The 22945-nt window shown below is 38.2% G+C and overlaps 3 protein-coding genes across 6 annotated transcripts in view; 1 reads left to right on the top strand and 2 right to left on the bottom strand.

The window, feature by feature from the left end:
- Window positions 1-1368: 1368 nt before the first annotated feature.
- On the bottom strand, window positions 1369-6334 carry LOC135464111 (HCLS1-binding protein 3-like). Of its 2 annotated transcripts, none has more exons than XM_064741602.1 (6): window positions 6202-6334; window positions 5535-5697; window positions 3957-4164; window positions 3447-3674; window positions 2146-2320; window positions 1369-1817 (listed from the first exon to the last, which is right to left on the bottom strand). In XM_064741602.1, exons 1-6 carry the CDS (start codon window positions 6225-6227, stop codon window positions 1436-1438), a joined length of 1182 nt encoding a protein of 393 aa, XP_064597672.1. In that variant the 5' UTR covers window positions 6228-6334; the 3' UTR covers window positions 1369-1435. The 2 variants fall into 2 exon arrangements, with proteins under 2 accessions (XP_064597672.1, XP_064597673.1); XM_064741603.1 differs by having other exon boundaries at window positions 5619-5697.
- A 74-nt stretch (window positions 6335-6408) lies between these two features.
- Window positions 6409-9044, top strand: LOC135464238 (cytochrome b-c1 complex subunit 7-like). Its single transcript, XM_064741744.1, has 4 exons — window positions 6409-6459; window positions 6887-6949; window positions 8129-8295; window positions 8817-9044. The coding sequence occupies exons 1-4, from the start codon at window positions 6426-6428 to the stop codon at window positions 8892-8894; spliced, it is 342 nt and encodes a 113-aa protein (XP_064597814.1). The 5' UTR covers window positions 6409-6425; the 3' UTR covers window positions 8895-9044.
- Window positions 9045-10735: 1691 nt separating this feature from the next.
- The window catches only part of LOC135464237 (phosphatidylinositol 4-kinase beta-like), a 40010-nt gene continuing 27800 nt past the window's right edge, over window positions 10736-22945 (bottom strand). For 2 of the 3 annotated variants that reach the window (XM_064741742.1, XM_064741743.1), the window contains exons 7-15: window positions 21516-21606; window positions 20707-20843; window positions 19182-19415; window positions 18466-18618; window positions 16979-17161; window positions 16246-16511; window positions 15717-15852; window positions 14894-15014; window positions 10736-14386 (exon numbers count right to left, since the gene is read on the bottom strand). In XM_064741742.1, the coding sequence (XP_064597812.1) occupies window positions 14202-14386; window positions 14894-15014; window positions 15717-15852; window positions 16246-16511; window positions 16979-17161; window positions 18466-18618; window positions 19182-19415; window positions 20707-20843; window positions 21516-21606 (1506 nt within the window). In that variant the 3' untranslated portion in view covers window positions 10736-14201. The remainder of the gene's footprint in view (window positions 14387-14893; window positions 15015-15716; window positions 15853-16245; window positions 16512-16978; window positions 17162-18465; window positions 18619-19181; window positions 19416-20706; window positions 20844-21515; window positions 21607-22945) is intronic. The other variant, XR_010443646.1, reaches the window with a different exon arrangement.

The raw sequence follows: 22945 nt of genomic DNA, 5'->3' as shown, positions 1-22945 counted from the left end.
GATAAAATTATACTTTTTGTCAAGACCTGAAATTGGCTAATTCCACCAATATTGTTTTGTCTCCAAAATCAAATTAAAAAGTGTGCAAAAATTGAACTGAAAGTTGCTCTTTCATATGTGAAAAGGTTGAGGAATTAAGGTACTGGTACAGCGGTTCTATGAAGTGGGCCCAAGCTATGTGGTTGAGACACTTGTCTTTCAATTGCTAGGACAAACGAGGAGCAGTTCAATCCCAGCCTTGGCCTGTTCACAAGGCTTTTGTGACTAATGATGGTTAAAGACAACCACAATTTGGTAAAGAATACTTGTCGCATGCAGGGAAGTGAAACTTCTTGAGTATGGTGACAACTAGAAATGATCAATGAATAAATAAAAAAAATCAATCCCAGACACCGGTTCAGTCATGTCAGTCTGGCTAAGGCTTTAAAATCTACTGGACAAGTGTTCATACAATCACTGGGCATGGTGTTTGCATTTCAGAGTCGTAAACAGTGCTTCAAAGACGGCTGTTCTGTATTTGCACAGGCTGATATAAATATTAGCGGGCATATGTTGTCCCGCTTTACTCATTATCAATGAATGAAGTACGATGCGATATACCCTACGATATGCGCACAGTGCTTGCTTAGTCACGTCTATAATCAAACCCTGTGCATCAGCATCAGTCTGTTTGTATGTATACTTAGGCTTTAATGTTGTACTTTCTCAGTAATACAACGATGAGGAGTCATTAATTGTGAGTACATATACTGTGTCTTCTTGTGGCAGGGCAAGTCCATGCCACCAAAGTGCCTGATGCCACCACTGAAGTATCATGCTGAAGACACAGGAGATGACACCCTACCCAGTCACATTATACCGACAAAGGGCCGACCAGTCATGTTTCTTTGCAATAATGGCATGCGAGGCAGCAGCAAGTATGATTTTTACAAAGTCTTACCCAGGTATATTGGGCAAGACATTAAATACATGCTGTCAGAAAAACCTCATATTCAGTGAAGTGTCAAATATATGGTGTCAGTAGCACTCATATTGGGCTTGGTGTCAAATACTGTATATAGTGTCAGTAACCCTCAAATTGTGTAAAGGTGTCAAATACATGGTGTTAGTAACCTTTATATTGGGTGACGTGTCAAATACATGGTGTCTGTAACCCTTACATTGAGGCATGGCCAATTACTCACCTGTATTACAGGTATCACAGGTGGAGGAAACTGCCCAGTGTTAACCACTATGTCTTGCTTGTTATCTGACAAACTCTGACTAAAACCCACACCTGAACTACATGTAGCGAAAGCTGGATTCAAGGAATACAACCTCACTGGTCAGTAGCTTCTATGAAAGAAAAAGAAAAAAAAATATGGTTCGGAGTGGCATATAAAAAAGATAAAATATAATATTTATTACTCCTCTTTTTAGAGTTAATTTTGAGTTTTCAGGAAAACAAATCTAAGTCACTGTCTGCAGATGACGCATTGTCCTGGATATACTTTAAAATGTCATCATTGGCCAATGCCTGCATTGGGTTATCTCCCTTGGCCACTGTATTATCATGTTGTCTGCTTGTCTGGTCTTCCTCCCCAGCCTTTTGTTCCATGCTTGGTTTCTTTGGTAACGTGGGTTTCTTGCCAGGGAGTTTTGGTTTTTGAGCAAGGGCAGGTTTTTGTGGAAGCTCTGGTTTGGGTTTTGGACTGAGAGTTGGTTTAGTGTCAGCCAGGCTTTTTGATTCTGTGTTCATGTCTTTGAGCAATACTTCTTCAGTTGTTTCAGGCTTTTTTGTTTCCAAGACAAGAAATTTGTCCAAATCATCATCGATACTAAAAACAGAAAGGAAAGAGTAGCATACCACTTAAATACCTAGTCAAACAGGATGATAGATTTCCTCATTATGGCTGAAGGATTTTGTTCATTAATTTGATCTGTTTATAATCTGTTTTTCACTACATTATTAGGTCATATTACAAAAAAAAAGAAAATAGCAGCAACATCATGAACATTTGATTACTTTGTGCGAACCATCTGACTCAATTATAATGGCAAACTTATAAATTTTGTTAACTGATGGCCTAACCACATTCAATGTTACCTCTTTTAACACCAAGACTTGTAGTAATTGGCAATAAGCCAGAAAAGTCAATAACTTACTGTAGTAAATCTGAACTGTCTTCTTCCCCCTGATCTTGTGTTACCATGGTGACTGTCTTGTCTGGCGTGCGTGCATCAGGCAGAAATCCAAGAAGCTCCTCGTCATCGCCTTCCACCACCCCGCCCCCTAAATCCTGCTCCTCAAACAGTCGCGCCTCCCCTCCTGTGATGAAACCTACAACATTCAAGGTCATTCTCAAAATAAGATTGGTTACTCAACAAAAACAGTACAAGGCCTGTCAAGAAGTTACCAATATGTCAAGGCAGTGATAACACTGTAAATCATCTAGACGCTATGACCCAGGAGGCTGCGGCTGTTGTGAGTTCAAGTCCAGCTCTACCTCGTATATGGGAATGTCTCTCACCAACTTGCGGACGGTCATGGGTTTTGCCCTAGCTCTGTCAGGTTACTTCCAACCATAATGATGGCGGCTGTCCTATAAGTGAAATATTCTTGAGTATGGCGTAAAACACCAATCAAATAAATAAATAAATAAATCACCTAGAAGTACACAGCGCATTACACATGTTACGTCTTCTGTAGAAGTTCACGCAACAAGAACTGGCCACACCTTGAAACCGAAACTCCATATTTAAAAACTATGATTTTGCTAATCATTGTTGCTATGCAGTTAAGAACCTGTTGACTATTTTCAAATTTCCAAGTAACTCTAAAACAATTATGTAATTTAGTTGTCCTTGTTGTCCTTTTTCAAAAACTCTCCAGTATTTCAACACAACTGTTTTGGGAACATTTTTCCGCACCATGCATCAGCTGTTTCTCAAACATTTGCTGCACAATAGAGAGAAAAAAATACATGGCACAGATACGTCACATAATGTGTTAGAAATCAAAGAAAAGTGTAAAGTGCTGTAGGGACTAGCTATGGAGAAATTGCATACTTCTAGGCAATGGAATTCTGACAATCGTACACCAATGCAAGTAACATATATACAAAAAGTCAAAAATATTAAATTTAGGAACCTTCAAATATATTGGTCTGGCATTTTGTAGAAAATCAAAAGCCAAATACTAGTTCATCCATTGTCAGTATACTGTGACTTGGTGGAGCATTATGTCCTGCTATCTTTGGCATGACATTTCAGTGAATGTGTCAGCACTGGCTAATATTTTACCCGTAACAGCGACATTAAACCCAAAGTAGCAAACATAGAGATCTAACTGACAAATAATCTGTTACTAGTTCATTCATACATAGGCACTGTCAACAAAATTGGCACAGCTTGACATAGGCTTGAAAACAAACACATAATAGCACTCGCAGTTCATCATGAGTTACCTGCTCCTGAATCTGGGTGGTCTAATGCCGTGGAGAAAATGTCTTGTTCATCCCCTCTTCCAAACATGTCCTCTTGCTCTTGGTACTCTTCCTCACCAAACATATCCTCATCGGTTGCTGTGGTGACATCCTCCTCCTCATCCTCTGGCTTCTCCTCTCTTTCCACCTTCTGTTCTGTCTCTCCAATCTCCCCTTTTCTGTACCGTCCAGCTTTTATGGCATTTACACCTTCAGAAAACGTACGCACATGTTGCCTAAACAGTGTGTGACATTAAGGAGAATCTGACCATAGACAATGGAGCCATAGTGACATTAAGGAGAATCTGACCATAGACAATGGAGCCATAGTGACATTAAGGAGAATCTGACCATACCCAATGGGCCTATAGTGACATAAAGGAGAATGAATGTATGAAATGTGTCCAAAACAACAAAAAGTATTTGGATGTTCAGCATGCAGCATATAATCAGCAAAGTTTTTAAATGAACATAAAAATCTATTCTTCTTACCGAGAAATTCCAGCAGCTTGGAGCATGTTGCTAGTTTGGGTGTACAAGCTAAGAACTTGAGGAAGCCTTCCAACTTTGACTTTCTGTCTTTGATCACCGTTTCTGTCAATCGTAGAACTTTTTTGGGGAGTGGTGGTAAAATTGTTCCAGGAAACTGCGCCCCAACCTGGTTATACAGTTGTTCGAAGTCTGGGTATTTTCTGGTCACCTGGAAAAATCAAATGAACATGTGGCATACTTATGTATAGTAAAAAATGTCTAACAACATCTCCCCCAAGTACCATACAGTTTTTGCCTTTAGTTACCAATTACATCCATTTTTTGCCTGATACTTTATTTTTGGACATGCACCAACAATGCAGAAAAGAATATGAAATAATGAGATCAAAATTGTGTTTTTATGTTCAGTATATGGTGGCCTTAGCATGGACATATGATGGCCCTAGAATGGACATATGATGGCATTATGACAGATATACATGCAATGACCCTAGGATAGACATACATATGATGGCCCTAGGATGGGCATACATATGATGACCCTAGGATGGGCATACATATGATAGCCCTAGGATGGGCATACATGTGATGACCCTAGGATAGACATACATATGATGGCCCTAGGATGGGCATACACATGATGGCCCTAGGATGGGCATACACATGATGACCCTAGGATGGGCATACACATGATGCTCCTAGGATAGACATACAGATGATGGCCCTAGGATGGACATACATATGATGACCCTGGGATGGGCATACATATGATGGCCCTAGGATGACCATACATATGATGGCCCTAGGATGGGCATACTCATGATGGGCCTGGGATGGACATACATATGATGGCCCTAGGATAGACATACATATGATGACCCTAGGATGGGCATACATATGATGGCCCTAGGATGGCCATACATATGATGGCCCTAGGATGGCCATACATATGATGGCCCTAGGATGGGCATACTCATGATGGCCCTATGATGGACATACATATGATGGCCCTAGGATGGGCCTACACATGATAGCCCTAGGATAGACATACATATGATGGCCCTAGGATGGGCATACATATGATAGCCCTAGGATGGGCATACATATGATGGCCCTAGGATGGGCATACATATGATGGCCTTGGGATGGGCATACATATGATGGCCCTAGGATGGACATACATATCACGGCCCCGGGATGGACATACATATCACGGCCCCGGGATGGACATATGATGGCATTATGATAAACATACATACGACTCTAGGGCAGACATATGTATGTAGTGGCCCTATGAAGGGCACATGACTGCCCAAGAGTGGTCATATGGTGCCCATGGATGAGCAAATGTGGCCCCATGGTGGAATCATGTACCTATCATCTGTACATCACATGGTTCTTCCATTACTTTCCTTCAGTATAAATCATTATCCCTATATAATATCTGATCGGAATGAAAGTAGGATTGGCTGATTACATGTATATTTATGTATCTGGTATTCTAATCATTGTGAAATATTTGACTACATATATCTATACACAAATGATCCAGCTATAAATGAAAGGACATATTCTTACCATAAACTGAACAACATCACTTTCTTTATGTTTTGGCGACTTGAAGAAAGATAATCTAGAGACAACAACAACATTGAAGCTCACAGTACTGCCAAGAAGACCTGGTGTCTCTTTGTAATTCGGAATAGAGATGTCAAGACCAGTCTCTTTGTTTTTCACCTCCCTAAAAAGTATAGAACAATGCCAATAATTCATGCACTTAAAAAAATTTTCTGATGTGAGAATAAAGGAGGGCCAGAGTTCATTTAGCTACCAGTACATATAGTTGGATTTATGCAGCTGAAGCGAAAGTAATCCACTAGGTTGACTCAGTGTGCTACTTTAAACTTCTGACATTCATCATAACAGTGTTACGATGATAAACAAAATTTTAAAACACTGCTACGATGAATATCATAAATTACACACACACTCTCGATGAGCATGCCAGGACAAGAAAAGGGGATTCATTTGAAGACTATACATATTTAAATCACTCTTTTTCTTATTTGTTGGGTAGTAGATTCACATATATGTGCATATAGATGTTTTAGTTACATTAACACTTAAGCCATTCAGTATTAAGCCGTTCAAACTAAAACTCAACGGCAAAAGATCGCGTGCTTGAACTAGATGAAATTCTGAACGAAACTGACTGAATTCCATTTAGAAGCCGTGTCTGTCGTACCTTACGGTTAATGTGGCAGTTGGCATGTTGACTTCCAAGCAGAACTTTGACGCTGTGACGTCAATAGAAAATTATGACCTCAATTTACAGTACAATTTTTTGTTAAAACAAGGCATCGTCTGCTATAGTAACTTTACACGCCCACTCCGGCCGCCATCTTGTTGTCACGTGACAAGATCTTTAACATTTTCCCAGAATCCTCTGCGTCCTCAAGGTGATCGAAAATGGCAGCTCCGGCGAAGCAGGTCGTGAAACAAAGTGAGAATTAGTTTGGATTTATTTGATTGTTGGCCACGGAAACGTTTAAAGACGTTGTTCATACGTAGCCATTCGTGTCCTTCTTGTAAATTGTATGGCTAACATTTTTTCTGTTGCCAAATGAACAACAACGCGAGCATTTTTGAATCTTGTCCATGTCGTAAACACCTTCACTGTTTAGTGTTATACAAGTGGATCACGGTTGGTCCAAATGTCGTTGCTGTCAAAGTTTGTCCGGTTGAAATATGTGCTGCACATGAGTGTATTTGAAATTGTCATTTCATAGTTTTCATTCTGATGTTATGATGACATTTGTTGCCATCGTACTTTCTATTGTTTCTTAGTTTCAGTACCAAGAATGTTATCATGCTAAAATGTTGGACAGCTGTGGGATGGGATTCAAAAATTTGTCTTTTCTTTTCGACAGTTCCAGCATGGAGAGCGACTTTGGGTCGATGGCTGTATAGCAAGAGTTACTTCTGTGAGCTGGGTAAGCTAACATACTCATTGACTTGATCAATCACTTTTTGACCATCTACAGTCTATGGTAAATGTGGCAGTCAGCTGTGAGACTAAACCCCTCTGCTCATTTCTACGTGGTTTTCTATGTCACTGATTCGAATCGTCATTTACTGCTGCAAAATTTCACTTCAGGTTAAATAGAAATAGTTTCGTCGGAAGGTCTGTAGCAACCTGCGGATGGTCGTGGATTTCCTCTGGGCTCTGCCCAGTTTCCTCCCCTCATAATGCAGGCCACTGTCATATAAGAGGAATATTTTTGAGTATGGCGTAAAACACCGATCAAATGAATAAATAAATAAATAAATAAAGAGAGATAGCAGACTTGTCTCTAACATCTAAGGTTAGTCCTTCTAGATGTACTCGGGGTGTGCTGCTGTGTTGAAATTCTGACACTCAGGACCATTCTTGCCTCTCCCAAAAATCACTGTTTTGATGTAACTTCAGCGGCTTTTAAATTTTTTCAGTCTGTTTGTCAGAAAATATTATGCAAGCCTACAAAATCCACCAAAATCTTGCATGGTAAGCAATAAAGAGCTCCAGTATCATGAGTATGCTTGCATAGGACATCTACACACACAAACATTGGCCTTTAGAAACTGTCACAATCTCCTTTAGGAATTTCTCACACATGGTCCAATACAAAAATGTCTTTTTCTTTGTTTTGCAATAAAAGTGTAGAAGACCTATGATTATTGAGTTTTATTCATGTGAAATACTAAGTTATATAAAATTGAGTTTCTCTGCTGTTGGCTTGAAAAAAATGTTTTTAAATATGTTTGAAATTGAGTTTCTGAAAGAAAATTGGGTAGGAAAATATCCACAGAATGTGAAAAGTGTGACTGACACCAAAAGACATGAATTTTGTACCTGATATACATTCTTAGTTCTTTGGTGGTTTGTGTTGAATGTGGTTTTGGGAATTGACCTTGCAATTATTGACCTGGAACATCCATGTTAGTTAATAGCTGAAACATATGAAAATGTGTTTCGGCACACAGATTGCAGATCTGATTGTCACAGCTATAAATTGCTCCTTAAGACCATAATGAAATCCCTGGATATCATTCACTTTATCATGATTGCCTAGTTTGGGTCATGTAATCCACCTGGTTCAGAATGGAACATAAGTTCTAATTTGCATGTTTAGGCTTGATGAGAGATGATTGCCTAAACGAGACAGAAGATGTGAAGGAGGCAATTCGACGGCTGCCCAAGGATTTGTATGATGAGAGAGTGTTTCGTATAGCTCGGGCACTTAGTCTGTCCAATAAGAAAACAGTGTTGCCGAAGGAAGAATGGACGAATTATGATATGGTAAGTCATTGGTGAAAAGCGTGCAATTAAAAGGAGTTGAAAGTAGTTCACAGAGTAAGTAGTTCACAGAGTTGAATTTTTGTTTCTGAAATCACCTTCGAAGGAGTATGATGTGGAATTCTTTGAATGATAGCAGTAACCTTTAAGCGTTACTTCAGTCCCCAAAAGATATCAAGCAGAAATAGTAAAATGATATGAAGGATACCCTATCGGCTATGGAAATAAGCTAACATCAGGGTTCAGAATTTTTTTAGTAAGTAATTCATGTCATTGATTTTTACCATGCCCCGGGCTCACAAAGCAATCTTGGATTTAAGTCAAAATTTCAAATCACTTCAAAATTGTTCCTTGACTGCGTGAACTCTGGGTAAGGTATTGTACAACAAATTTCAGATAAAATAACGGAAATGAACACGCCAAATTTTTGGTTATTTTTAAACTTTGTCCCAGGGCCAAGCGTGAAATATTCTTGAGTACATGTGTCAAATAAATAATAAACTCTGGTTGCTTCTGACTTTCAGGATGTTCCTTACCTCCAGCCGTATTTGAAGGAAGTTTTGGCAGAAAAAGCTGAGAAGGCTGAATGGAACAAGAAGTAACGCCATTAATATTAGTCAATTGTTTTCAGTTATTAAAGTATGAATATGTTTGGTAGACCTCCTGTTTAAAAAGTCATTATATGGAAGTGACTTTAGAATGGTGTGAATTTGTAAATAAATACAATGAAAAAAAAATCTTCTTGGAAAATATTCCTTGTGTTCACAAACTTTAGTATACAGAAACAGGCTATAAGATGGTCAGATGCGTGGAAGCAGTGGGGAACCCGTAGAACTCATTTCGGCCTGTGTCAAGATGGCCCAAACTCTGTGAACTCATTTGTTCTTCCTTTTATTGTGTCACAATTATCATAAAACATATATAAGGTACACATACACTGCAACATCACAGAAAAAAAATGATGCGTTCTACTGTCATTTTGGACCGTCTGTGTAGCTCTTTTTCGAGTCTCCCATTGTAGGGAGACTACCAACAACCAAAGAACCAATTAAATGATGTATGGCCATGCCTCAGAATTCTTTTTACCCAATCAGGAATCGTGATTTATTAGGCACAGCATGACATAGACAACAAGAGTGGAGGATTGAGGAAGAGTGGAGGATTGAGGAAGAGTGGAGGATTGAGGAAGAGTGGAGGAAGGTAAAATTGTGCTACTACGGAGCCTGTAATACCAATTTTGCGAAAGGTATAGAGTATGAGCTGAAAAGTAAAATTCGAAAAGTTGATCATTATTTTTTTGATTGGAGTTTTGTGTCGTACTCCAGAATGTTTCACTTATATGCCGGCCGCCGGCACACAAGTGATAGAGCTCTGCAGATTGCTGGCAGACCTTTGTACTCTTTCTTTTGTTCGAATATGTGGCAAAAACTGTGACTGAAATAAATGCCTGGAGACATGAATAGCAAAATTTATCTTGCGGGCGTGCTTAGTTGTCATGTGGCACATAATTTGTTGAAAATGTTGACTATGCCATATCCTGTTGAAGTCCATTTTACATGATACAGGAATGTGTTGAAAAGAGGAAGTCATACGAACATCAAGATGAGACAAATTAAGTGAATTTTCATTTCTAGTTCATTTAGGATTTTTAGTATCGCCTCGCCCATAAAACACAAAATAAAATGGTACCTTAATTGTAAGTTAAAGGGATTATGATGGCAGCAGAAAGCTTCCACTGATGCACATTCACTGAAGTATCTTTGTGAAGACACCAGTTGCAAGTAGACTGCTTTAGTGGCCTAATGGTTAGAGAGTTCGCCTCAAAGTCGGGAGAAGCAAGATCAAAGCCAGGTCGGGTCGTACCCAAAGACATTAAAAATGGTACTTGCTGCTGCCTCGTTTGGTGCTCAGCACTGAGAGGTTAGAGCAAGGAAACAGGACTGGTTGGCCTGGTGTCAGTATAATGTGCCTGGGTGTCTTGGGCATATTAGTATCATGTCTTAGTATACTAGCACAAGCTCTAACTGGGACTTATGGAATTCGGGCAATAGCAGACTTCAAACCATGCTTGTTCACTGAAATATCATCCTGAAAACATCAAATGTGACACCTGTAAGCACTAACCAGTACATGTGCAATGCTGGTAACAGGAGAATTCTAATGGCTCACTCCAATACCATCCTGAAGACACCAGTTGTGACCCCTCTAACACCCAAGTACACCGAGACCAGGGCTAACTGGTACTTATGCTTATCTTTACACAGAAAAAGACGAAGTGAAATACTGTAGCCTGAAACACAAATTTTAAATATTCTGGTATGCATACACCAGACTGACCATTCACATTCGAAAACCCAAGGCGATGAAGATGTACATGTATCAGAAATATCCATTCAATGGAGTTAATTCAGAAAAACGGAAATTGACGAGCAAAAGTATGCGGATAAAATAGTTTATTTGATGAATGATTGATTGACAATGACATATCACACATTCTGAAAACACGATCAAGTTGCCTTGGCTACACTCGGCCAACAGTTAAAACACAAATATGATAAATACAAGCATACATGTTATGAGTGAGTCTGATTGCCTTGTTGCACAACATCTGTGCTCTTTAGATGGTTAAACAAATTTTCGGTGGACAGCATTTATTCAGCTATGTGTAGGACAAGGCATTCTGATACCAGGAATTAAAAAAAAAAAAATGTTCCATTTCTATTTAACTTGTTGAGCACATATTGATGGCTGCATATAATTACTTTAGGACATGTACCGTAGTTGTACATGCAATTGATAAGCAGCCCCCCACCGCCCCTTCAACACAAGTTCCTTGGCTGCTAAAAATTGGTTTCAGGCTGCTCTTTTCCAAGTTAAACCATAAATGTTTGGTAGAGCTAAAACTAAAGCACCTAACAATACATTACACAGAGCAAAGCTAATCCAAAACAAACATTTAACACATGAGCAGTTGTAAAAAATAAGGGCAAATGAAACAAATATAAAAATCAAATGCTACGCTTTTAAAAATCCTACACTATTAGGCATAACATGATAACTGGTACAAATGCTTCACATTTGCAATATTTAAACGAACAAAAAAAAAAAAATGAAAAAACATAAAATTAACATGGGTGATTAAATAAACTGTGCAGTTTAACGTCTGAAACAAAACTATGCATGGAAGTGTGGCATTTACTGATTAAATAAAGATTTTCCATGTCAGTTAAATGTATTGCAAAAATTGAAACAGGAAGTGAACAAACCCCCTAAAAGTGGCCCTTTTTGTAAATTCACATGTATCCAGGGTATGAAGGTATTATAGGTGGGGTGTAACATTGAAAAATAGACCCTAGAAGCATAGAAAACTTTCTCGACATAAACATGTACCACTCATGTTAATTTTGCCAACTAAAACTTGTGCAAATGTTAATGTGAAAACTGTAGCCAGTCGGGAAGATTGTAGTCTGACTAATTATTCGATTATTCAAGACATGATACTGTGACGTCAGTTCACAGACATGTCTAAACAGGTGCTGTTTTCAGATTAGATTAAAGCCAGCATAAGCTAAAATGTGTAATTAACAGTATACTGAGTACACTCTAAGCCTCAACATGTCTCTTTACAAATGGATATACCTGTAAGGAAATGCAGTTTGACCAGATTGACAATCAGATAGAGGGTTGCTTTCATACTGTAGATCTTACCCCTACCAAAACAATCAAGAGCCTGTGAGTTAGGCTTCATGTACATGGGATTAAGTGATGCAAGGCTCCTACTATCTCCTTTTAGTAAAACTAATACCCTACCCCAGCCTACATGTACATTGTATTTCTGTGTCCATTGCCTTTTGTCTCTTGCTGCCTGCACCCCAAAGACATAAAAGCAACAAAGTTGTGGTGTTACTGGAGAACAAGGTAAAGTTAGGATGAACTGCTTAATTTTTAAGGAACTTTGATCTGAATAAAACAAAATTATTCTTGTTTAAGTTCAAGGAAGGAGAAGTCCGATTTTTCAGAAAATGTAGCCCTGTCACTACACAAGGGTAAATAAACCAACATAATCATTTGTGTGGAATATTCACTGGAATTTGCGCAGAAGAAGTCCGCCTCAAAAGTTCCAGCACATCCCTTAGAGCAAATAAATATGACAGTTCGTCATCAGTTTCCACATCAGATTTGACATAGTCCGATATACGACTCGGGAATTGAGTCACACTTGACTCATTATAAGTATGGGCAAATACACACATAAATATATGTAATTCGTTTGACTCAACTGACTAAAATAGATATGTTGCATTTACTGCATCCATTGCATTGGTTCGTTTTGTCCACTACATAATGAGACTCTCCATTCGTTTGAACAAAAAAAAAAAAAAATCTAAAAATCACAACATGCACCGGTCTCATAAGCAACAGGTATGATTGTGGCGCAATTTTCATAGAAATGACTTCAGACAGAACAAACAAGGCAGATTTTCACTCGATGAAACTTGTGTTTCGAAATCATGGCTGAAAATCTGAAATGGATGTCATGTCCTCGGTACACAAGTAATGATGATATTAATGTGTCAACAAGAGTTATCTCCCCGTTTCCACAGTACACATTCAGGAACACACATGCACTGATTATTTATACATACTTTTGCCAAGTGATTAGATAAGTGATGAGTATTACTGATCATATGATGGCAAAAACAATATACAACTTCACACTGTACACAAGAAAGACACTTGTACTATAAAAGTCTGCATTGTATTATTTCAGAAAATACTTCTGAAGTTTACATACCATTGAAAGATTTCTTAAGTTTTATAGAAAAAAAATTAGAGAAAAAAAAAAGGAGAGAGATAAAAATGCCCAAATAATGAACTGGAACTGAAGTATCTTTGATATACCAGCTAGCTTTACTGGAAGTCAACGGTTGATTTGCATAGAAAGCAACGCTTCTCTACCACCATGAACTGCAAATTCCCCTCCACAAATCTCGCTGAGATGAACATGTACTAAAGACATCTTGAAAGAATATAAAAGACAAACAAAACATTCTTATTTACGTCAATGAAAAATAGAGGACTTGAAATAATTACCTTGTCGACTGCTTAATTGCTTATATCGGTGTCTCAATCTCAGGTGAGACTGGCAATTCACATTCATAGCAAGCATTCATTTATGCAAATGCTGTTCTCAATCTGACATTATTCTCTGTGTACATTCATTCCCGAAAATGCCGTTCTCAATCTGACACTATTCTCTGTGTACATTCATTCCCGAAAATGCCGTTCTCAACCTGACATTATTCTGTGTACATTCATTCCTGAAAATGCCGTTCTCAATCTGTACATTATTCTCTGTGTACATTCATTCCCGAAAATGCCGTTCTCAACCTGACATTATTCTGTGTACATTCATTCCCGAAAATGCCGTTCTCAATCTGACACTATTCTCTGTGTACATTCATTCCCGAAAATGCCGTTCTCAACCTGACATTATTCTCTGTGTACATTCATTCCCGAAAATGCCGTTCTCAATCTGTACATTATTCTCAGAGTACATTCATTCATGCAAATGGTGTTTCTCAATTTGTACATTATTTACAGCGTATACACATTCACACAGAAGATGATAATTATTTTGCACCTGTACAGTCATAGTAACATCTGCACTGTTAGCTTTGTAACCAGGCTTAACAGACTCCAACTTCCTCAAATCAGCAACAAAGCTTCACTGCATTTTCAAGTACTTTCTGGTTCTTCTGAAACCCAGCATCACTTTTACAACTGCATGTCAGAAGCAAGGGAGTCTTCTTTCTTATTTGACCAATCAAAGACAAGACTACCCTGATCCACCAATGAGTGTGCAGACAGTAGATGCAGATTTTTACAGTGTCCTATCTTCTGGCTTTTTAGAGAATACCGTTGGTGAGGTACTGGAAGCCGTCATACAGTTTTGTTGTGAGAGAATGAAGGCTGGACTCGACTAGATTATCCACCAACAGCTGGAGTTGTTCCTCTGTCTGACTCATGTGAAATCTGTCCTTTAATCCCCGCACTGTGCTGACACCCTTACTAAAACATGGCAGCTGAGAGCCTGCCATAAAAAACAACAAAAATAACACATAAAATTGTTAATGTGAAGGATGATGTTCTTGAGAGAGAGAGAGTACATCTACTCAGAAAAAATTCTTCCCATTACCCTGCTATGTAGACAGTCTCAATTAAAAAACAAAACGCTTGCTACAATTTCCAACGCTCCACTTTTATAGTAGTGGAGCTGGATACATTGAGTTGTGAATTTGAATCTCACTACACAGTTAATATTGATAGAGCTGTTTCAGTGTTCATTAAAAATTATGATGACCAAACATCAAAATTGGTGAATTGCTTTAAAAATGAGATAAAACTTCATATCAAAACACAGTATCCGTCACAATTTACTATAACCAGTTAACTTCAGCACTACTTTGCAACAACCATATAATCCATTCATAAAGCACTGTGTTTAAAATATCACTCATCAAAATTCTTTATCAATGATAAATTACACTCAAATGTGCTCTGCCAGAGAGACCCCAGTGACTAAGGGGAAATAACTCACCCGTCTGCATGATCTCCACCAACATGAGGATTTTGTCCATGTGTTTTCTGGAGGCCACAAATCCCTGCAGCATCAGGATCTTGAAGTATTCACACATGTCACTGCCTAGACCTCCCATCACCTGTCACAAGAGATATGACATTACTGGCTTAGCGAGCAAAGTTTAGCTTGCTCACATATTTCAATCAATTTGTATACATGTAACAACAAATTTTTTTCAAGCTTTTCGTCTTTGAAAGTGGAAGGTTGCCCTGCAGGTACTACTTCTGTGTCTACTGTATGCACTACTGCACCATTTATTTTGTGCATCCCTTTCATCATAGTTATTACATCTAATTACTTTCTCCGAAGAGATTCTCTCAGGTGTTGATCACAACTGTTAACCTTAATTTTTTTTAGTCAGCTTCTTTCATTTAAAATTACCCTAATTCCTCAACCTTTTCACACATAAAATAGCCACTTTCAGTGCAATTTATGCACATGTAATTTGATTTTGGGTTGGCAAATTTCAGGGCTTCACAAAAAGTATAATTTTATTAGTCTACACAGAATAAAGTCCCTTCAGAATATGCTTGAATAAACCCCTGGCAAACATACAAAAAAGTTGAAAAGAATTACGACAGGTGACTGCAAAAATTGTTTCTTTCAAGTAACAAAAACGTCTTTCAGGTGCATCCTTATGTGTAACAAAAACTTCTTTCGGGTGCATATTTATGTGTAACAAAAACTTCTTTCAGAGATGAATATGTGTGTAACACAAACATCTTTCAGATGCACATGTATGTGTAACAAAAACAGTTTGGCAATTTGACAGGAGCCTTACCTCTACGAACTCATGGGTTAGCTTGAACGGAGAATTCTCAAATCCCAAATTTTTACCGGGAGAATTTGACAGAATAAAGCCAAAATCAATATGAATGAGATGGCCTTCAGAGTCCAGCAAAATGTTCCCATTATGTCTACAAGAAAATACAACCATGTCAATTCACAAATGCAACTGGATATCGAGTAAAATGTATTTAAATACACTAAATACACTAAGTGAAATTTAAAATCTAATTTCATTTTTCAATTCAAGAAACTGACATACAGAATTTCATCTCATATCACCATTTTGTATCAGCATATTTTATTACTAAAAACACTGTTTATTAAATTCTTTTGTTCCTAAGCAAAAAACTGTATGAACAATAAATTTTCAGTTATTTTTTCTAAAACACTGATGTTTGCTGTATTGCTGTTTTATTAGCATCCTTCTTAAATATGTTTTTTGATAATTTCACATTATTCATCAAAAAAAACTATAAAAATAAGTAACAATTTTATCAACATAACAGTAGATGTGAACTAACCTATCTTTGACTTGCATGAGATAGCAGACCAAACAATACGCTGCACAACTCTGGACAAAGTTTCTCTGAGCAGTGAGGAACTCTTCACTGTTTGGAGGACCATACTCATTGATAAAATAGCTGAGGAGCGTTCCCTTGCTGTGTTTCTTGATCTGATGGAGGGAGACGGCACTGACGACCGGCTCGATCATGCCGCTGTCGTTGGAGGTGACAACAATGTTGTAGGGCTTGATCCACAGAGGCACTCGTTCTAACCTCCAGATGGACTGATAAGAGGAAAACAAAATACAACATTATGTTACAACAAGTTTTAACTTTACTTGAGATTATCTGAATTAACTTAACTTTCAAACATAAAATTTCTGTGGCAGATTCCATTAAAACAATTTTGACCTAAGTCAATGTGAATGGCTTAAAAATGATAATTGATTTACTGTATTTCACCATGTACTGTATTTTACCATGTAAAAATGCACTTTCAGAGGTGAATAAAGGCCTTAAAATGACACTTGATGCCAAAACTTAAGTTTTCCCAATAAGAAATTCATCAAACGTCACAAAATTCTTCAATGGCTCTATAAAGTGGATAAAAGTATCAGAATCAAGCAAAATGTGTCACTTGAAAAATATGAAACTGTAGGTGATTTACAGTAAACGCTTATTTTTGGACCCAGGACTTAAAACTGAGATCACCTGTGACAAACTGTTAATAGCAATGTGGCTAAGCACTGACCTCCAGCTGTTGTAGCACCTGGTACATGAGCAACTCCTGTCTGAGGTCGTCCCCACACTTAATGATGACAGACTGAAGCCTCCAGTTGGGCAGGTGCCCATACGGAGATGCCTCACGGATACGCTGTTCGCGGTCTTCCCAGGGCTCCTTGAGGGCAGCCGCAGATGGGTCTTCTGGGTCACGCTGAGGAAAAACAGATCTGAGTTAATGAATGACCGACTGACTAGCTAATACTTGTATTTGTGGAGATATTTTTTTGGTTGGCCCTTCAATCATAAATATGTCTTCCAATTTGGGCGTTTTTATGAAGTTTCTCCAATCACGTAAATATGTCTTCAACATGAAAAATTATCCAGATAGTCTACACTTTTATAAATGAGATGATTTGAAAGGAGAAGAAAATTTAAATATGAAATAAATACCATTGAAAAGAGTAAGCATTTCTGCGCAGGTTAATGCTATAAAAAAAATTCTAATATGCACCTCAAGTCGATAGATTGTAAATAAAGTCAGTGCCAAAATCCGCTGTGGGTGGCTCCATTTTGCCTTAAAACTAGTCCTGAAATCTTCTGTGTTAGGAGGGGAATTGCCGTCGGAAACCGCCGAAGTGCAGTTACCACATTTCCTGTAGAATTCTCCTCCCCATAGATAGAGAACAAGACAGTTCATTTTCCACTTGACGATTGGGAAACCGGAATGTTGGACGTAGGTTCCGAGTTTACATGAACAAGCCGACAGTTATTACAAGTCTCAATGGCTGAGAGGCAACACACCCCCAGCATAAATTAAAGGGTGTTAAAGATGGAGGATGCAATGGACTCTGCGATTTATGCCAGCTTTGCCGTTTTCAGGCTTTACGTAGTATGGCAAGGAAAAATGGCAAAATTATGCAACAGGCACTACCAGCTTAAAAAAAAATGAGCTCTTTTCAGCCTATAATGTCATATTTTAGAGTTTTCTTCTCCTTTAAGTTTTATTTTTATACCTTCCTCTAACACTGAAAAAAAAGAGTTTTTCTGCACATATCACACCAATCAAAATTGATGTGGCCTAAACAAAGTTACTGATTAAAATCTGACCTGACCATGATGCCACCCTGATTGGAATAAATGAATGTTCAATGCTCCAGTTTTACGTCGCACTCAGCATTTTCTCAGCCATATGACGATGAGGAGTCATTAGGTGTGCGTACACATATACTGTGTCTTCTTGCAGCAGGGCAAATCCATGCCGCCAAAGTGCTGTTGCCACTGAATTATCATGCTAAAGACACCAGACATGACACCCTACAAAGTCACATTATACTGAAACCTGGTCGACCAGTCCTGTTTCCTTGCTCTAGCCTCTCAGTGCTGAGTGCCAAGCGAGGCAGCAACAAGTACCATTTTTAAAGTCTTTGGTATGACCCGACCCGTGTCGAGGTGGACGCTCTAACCATCAGACCACCAAAGAGGTCCCCTGATTTGTACATCACCACAATTACTTACATCAAACTTCTTCTTTGGTGCTGAGAAGTTCTCGGACAGCCTCCGCCTGATATCGCCCGCTGCAATGTACACAGGCTCTTTGCTGTCAGCACTGGCAGAGCTCTCCGTGGAGAACTGGGATATGGTGTCACTGGACTTGGAGCGAGCCGCAAACTGTAGACAGAATTTGCAATATTAACACAGAGCAAAACCTTTCTAAAACATATTATGTTTCTTTACTATACTATATGTGTCTATAATCTAAAGGTAGATGAAAAGGTTTTGTGAAAAGTAATAGAAAACCAAATCCAAAAAGACTGATTACTTTTTTAAAAACTTTCCTTTCTCACTGTGATGTGAACTTTATGGACCAAGGTGACAGCATAAGTCTAATGGTGCTCCAGCAAAAAACCAACTTAAGTATAAAAATGTTCTGCTTGTGTAGCTATTTTATATTTAAACATTCATATAAAATGAGCATTTTATACAGAAATTCAAATATTTGGCATCACAATACTATGTATGAAAAGAAAAAAAAAAGAAAAAAAACCCAATAAATAATTACAAGTACAGTACTATGAGGCACAATGCCCAAAGGTCCAACAGATGTTTTTTGGTGTGTTTTTTCCCTTACTGAACATTTTCTTGCCACATTACAACTAAAATATATTGAGTAAAGCCACAGTCATTCATTTCTACACATTTTGTGAAATTAAGCCCTTGATGTTAGCACCCACCTGTATGATTTCATCGTCGTCTTGGGACCAACAGTCTGCGTCATCAAACTCTCCATTATTGCCGTAGACGCTGAATTCTGGGCGGGGACATCCATTGGTCTGGGGCAGACAGTAGTGGGTGAGGTCCTCCTCTGAGCGTGTCAGCCTCAGGGTATTCTCAAGGATCTTGGCTGGGATGTGACTGTTCAGGGTGTCCTCACACTCCAGCACCTCCACGTAGATCAGAAACGGGGCCTGTGCAGAAATACAGATGGTTACAGGCTGGCTTAGAAAACACTCAGACTGTTTATTTATTTACTCTCACCACCAATGCGGTCGCTGTGAGTTTAAGTCCAGGTGATGATTGCTTCCTCTCCGGCTGTACGTGGGAAAGTCTGCCAGCAATCTGCGGATGGTCGAAGGTTTCTGTCAGGCTCTGCCTGGTTTCCTCCCACCATAATGCTCGCCTCGGTCATATAAGTGAAATATTCTTGACTACATCGTTAAACACCAATCAAATAAATAAATAAATAAACATTTATTTACTGTATTTCACCTTAAGTTTAGCATTTTCAAGCGACACATTCTGCTTTTGGCTTAGAAAACACTCAGACATAGGACTATGTTTATTTATTTACTGTATTTTGCCTAAAGTTTAGCATTTTCAAGCGACACATTCTACTTGATTCACCCAGCTAATTCCTTACCAGAAAAACTTAAGAGTTGGTATCAAAAGTATCCTTTTAAGGCCTTAATGCGCTTCTGAAAGTGTTATTTTTTTTCTTACAACCAAAACTTATATCACAGTAGTCAGGCTTATGGGTGGAGAAAACAGGAGTAAGCCACCACCTGTGGCCAACCAACTAAGGGCAACAAATTTCATCAGGACTGACTCAAATCTTGATTGACGTTTAATGTTGTACTCAAGAATTTAGAAACTTACATGACTGACTACTGTCTGGTTTATGGGTGGAAGAAACTCGGAAAAGAACTACACCTTTCCAGGTACATAAACTTTTAAACTGAATGAACAATCAATGAATTTGTTTATGTTAGTACTAAATCATGTATTGCTAAAGACAACTTCTGCTTGATTCACCCAGCTAATTCCTTACCAGAAAAACTTAAGAGTTGGTATCAAAAGTATCCTTTTAAGGCCTTAATGCGCTTCTGAAAGTGTTATTTTTTTTCTTACAACCAAAACAAAGAAACTCGGAAAAGAACTACACCTTTCCAGGTACATAAACTTTTACACTGAATGAACAATCAAGATATCTTTTCAGAGAAAAAAAAAAGAATTTGGCTTTCATCATTGCAGCTGATGTTTCTAGTGATGCTTTATTAATTTTCTTCATAGCTTAAGAATGAAGTTGTTTATGTTAGTGCTAAATCATGTATTGCTAAAGACAACTTCACAGAAAAGTAAGCTGTTCAATTTGATGGATACCATCTTTAAATAAAGGTTCTAATTTCATTCAATTCTAACTGTTTGCTCTGCCCGTGAGGGCCTTTTCGTTTATAGAAAGTAACTAAGGCGCTATCTTACCTTCTCCTTTGAGTTGAGGACGACAGCCTGTGTATGAGGGATCCTGACAACATGATGGTTACTCCTCACTGTGGGCAACCACACCCTTGCTGGCAAGTTGAGGTTTAACATGGCCAGCTCTGCTATCAACCGAGAGGCTGAAAATGAAAGTGAAAGTAATGCAAGTTGAGGTTTAATATGGTTAGCTCTGCTATCCACCAATATGCTGAAAACGAAACTGAAAGTAATGCAACGTGCGCTAAATGGAGAGGAAGTGAAAGTAAGCTTCATGTGATCAAAACAAGAAGCAAATAATACTGCATGTAGTAAATTACCGCTGTCAGCTCACACTTCATTATTGATTTATTAAATGAAAATTATGACAAGTCTTTCTTTCTTATTTCCAAGAGAATCTTGGAACCATTAAAGTTTTGCTTTAATTTTTGGATATACAGACTTACAATGGTAATCTGGTAGTCTGGAATGGGGAGATGGAACTACCCATCAATCCAACGTTTAAAAATACAATTATATCAATAATTTATTGACATATTTGATCGGTGTTTTACTCAAGAATATTTCACTTATCCAACATTGGCCTGCATTATGGCAGGAGAAAACCGAGCAGAGCTTATATCAATCAGTATAGGCATCAACAAACATACTTGTATACGTCGCAACCAATACTAAAGCTGTTATGTTGCTCTGTTTCACACGAACTTCCTCCTATGCCAGGCTTTGTGAAAGTGATCACATTCTGATCAAAAAGCTTGTTATTTGACAATCCACTGGCACAAAGTAACATTTTCCTCCGTGAAATTGGTACTCACTGCGTAGCTCTTTGGTGGGAAGATGCTGCAATTTTTTACCAATGTTCATGAGAGCCTTGACAAATTCCAGCTCTGGCTGTAGTCTGGCAGCCTGTTGGGAGAAGACGGAAAATAGTGAAACGGTGAATCTCGGCACAAGATAACCTTGATGAAAAATCAGGATTAGGTTTGTTATGGTGCAGTCACTACAAACTACACAAAAAAATTATAGATGTTAAATCTTGATGTATTAAAAAAATGTAAATGTATTCATAGATCACATTAAGGAACGCTGAGATAAACTAATTACATAAGCAGGGCCTAATCCAGCCCTTCTCAGCATCCGTTGAAGTGCCCTTTCTGTCAAAAAAATAAAATAAAATAAAAAAATTTAAAAAAGCAGCCCGAATTCATTATAAGACTCAGGCTACCTACTTGGTCTCTGGCCTTGGGCTAGCCATTCGCCACATTAGTTTCTAATGCGAATACAATTTCTGTGTGGCAAAGGCAAATTGGCGTTCCTTCGCCAGAGTGGCGCAAGCAATGAATGCCTTTCAACTTCAGTTGTTTACGTTCAAAAGTTCCTAAATTTACTCAAATTTAATGTTGGATCCAGCATCAAGAAGGAATATTTGACTTCAGTGGGAAAGAACTTATGAAAAAAACAAAGTTTTTAAAGAGCATTTAGAATCGGAAATGTATGCCCTGAAAGCAGCTGACGAAAATTACAAAAAAAAAAAATGCTGACCAACCCTACTCGACTTCAAAAAACAGGGTTTGTTACCCAAAACAAACAACTTTTTAATGATGCTCTGGGGTAACTATGATACAATGTGATGATAAGATGCACATGTCATCAGGGATGGCAGAGTTCTCCACATATCAGTAAATACAAGCCATCCTTAGACTGAATTTTCGGGCTAGGCACGTGTTGCAGTGTGCACGTGGGGTTGGGATCAACCGTAGAACCGAGGCCCTTAAAAATCTATGAGAATCGAAATATTCACCAATGAGGTGCCCTTCACCCCCAACAGGGTGGTATTGGGTTCTAGCTATACAGGGTTGTATTGGGTTCTTCACGGATCTATGTCAAAAATACAATAGGTAAAATCAGCTGGAAATCAAATGAAAACACCTTCCTCCATTCAGTTTAGATTATTTTGCATCTTGAAAATGATTTTCTGGTTCCAAAAATCAAGGTGATATAAAGGTTCAACTCAAAGATTATTGCAGAATCTTCTTCAGGCATGGGAACTGAAAAAATTCTGAAACTTCTCAAAAAAGTTTAAAAATACTTTAACCTACCTCCAAATTACATCAGCAAACACCTTTTCTGATGAAAACAAAGTTGTTTTTTTGTTATCCTAATTTAAACAAAAAAATTTTAAATCAGCGAATTGGGTGAAAATTTCCAAGTCTGCTACTTTTCTGTTTAGTCATCTGTTTATTTT

Source organism: Liolophura sinensis, chromosome 3, assembly GCF_032854445.1.
Source record: "Liolophura sinensis isolate JHLJ2023 chromosome 3, CUHK_Ljap_v2, whole genome shotgun sequence".
In the NCBI taxonomy this organism is placed as follows: domain Eukaryota; kingdom Metazoa; phylum Mollusca; class Polyplacophora; order Chitonida; family Chitonidae; genus Liolophura; species Liolophura sinensis.
Note: the sequence above shows the minus strand (reverse complement) of the source record. Positions and strands in the feature narration are given on the sequence as shown.

Excerpts from the sequence above, each read along its gene's own strand:
- LOC135464238 (XM_064741744.1), top strand. The coding sequence starts at position 6,426 with ATGGCAGCTCCGGCGAAGCAGGTCGTGAAACAAA. Across the intron at positions 6,950-8,128 it reads GAGTTACTTCTGTGAGCTGG|GCTTGATGAGAGATGATTGC; the intron begins GTAAGCTAACAT and ends TTGCATGTTTAG. Across the intron at positions 8,296-8,816 it reads AATGGACGAATTATGATATG|GATGTTCCTTACCTCCAGCC; the intron begins GTAAGTCATTGG and ends TCTGACTTTCAG.
- LOC135464111 (XM_064741602.1), bottom strand. The coding sequence starts at position 6,227 with ATGCCAACTGCCACATTAACCGTAAG. Across the intron at positions 5,698-6,201 it reads ACTGCCACATTAACCGTAAG|GGAGGTGAAAAACAAAGAGA; the intron begins GTACGACAGACA and ends TATACTTTTTAG. Across the intron at positions 2,321-3,446 it reads CCACCCAGATTCAGGAGCAG|GTTTCATCACAGGAGGGGAG; the intron begins GTAACTCATGAT and ends TGAATGTTGTAG.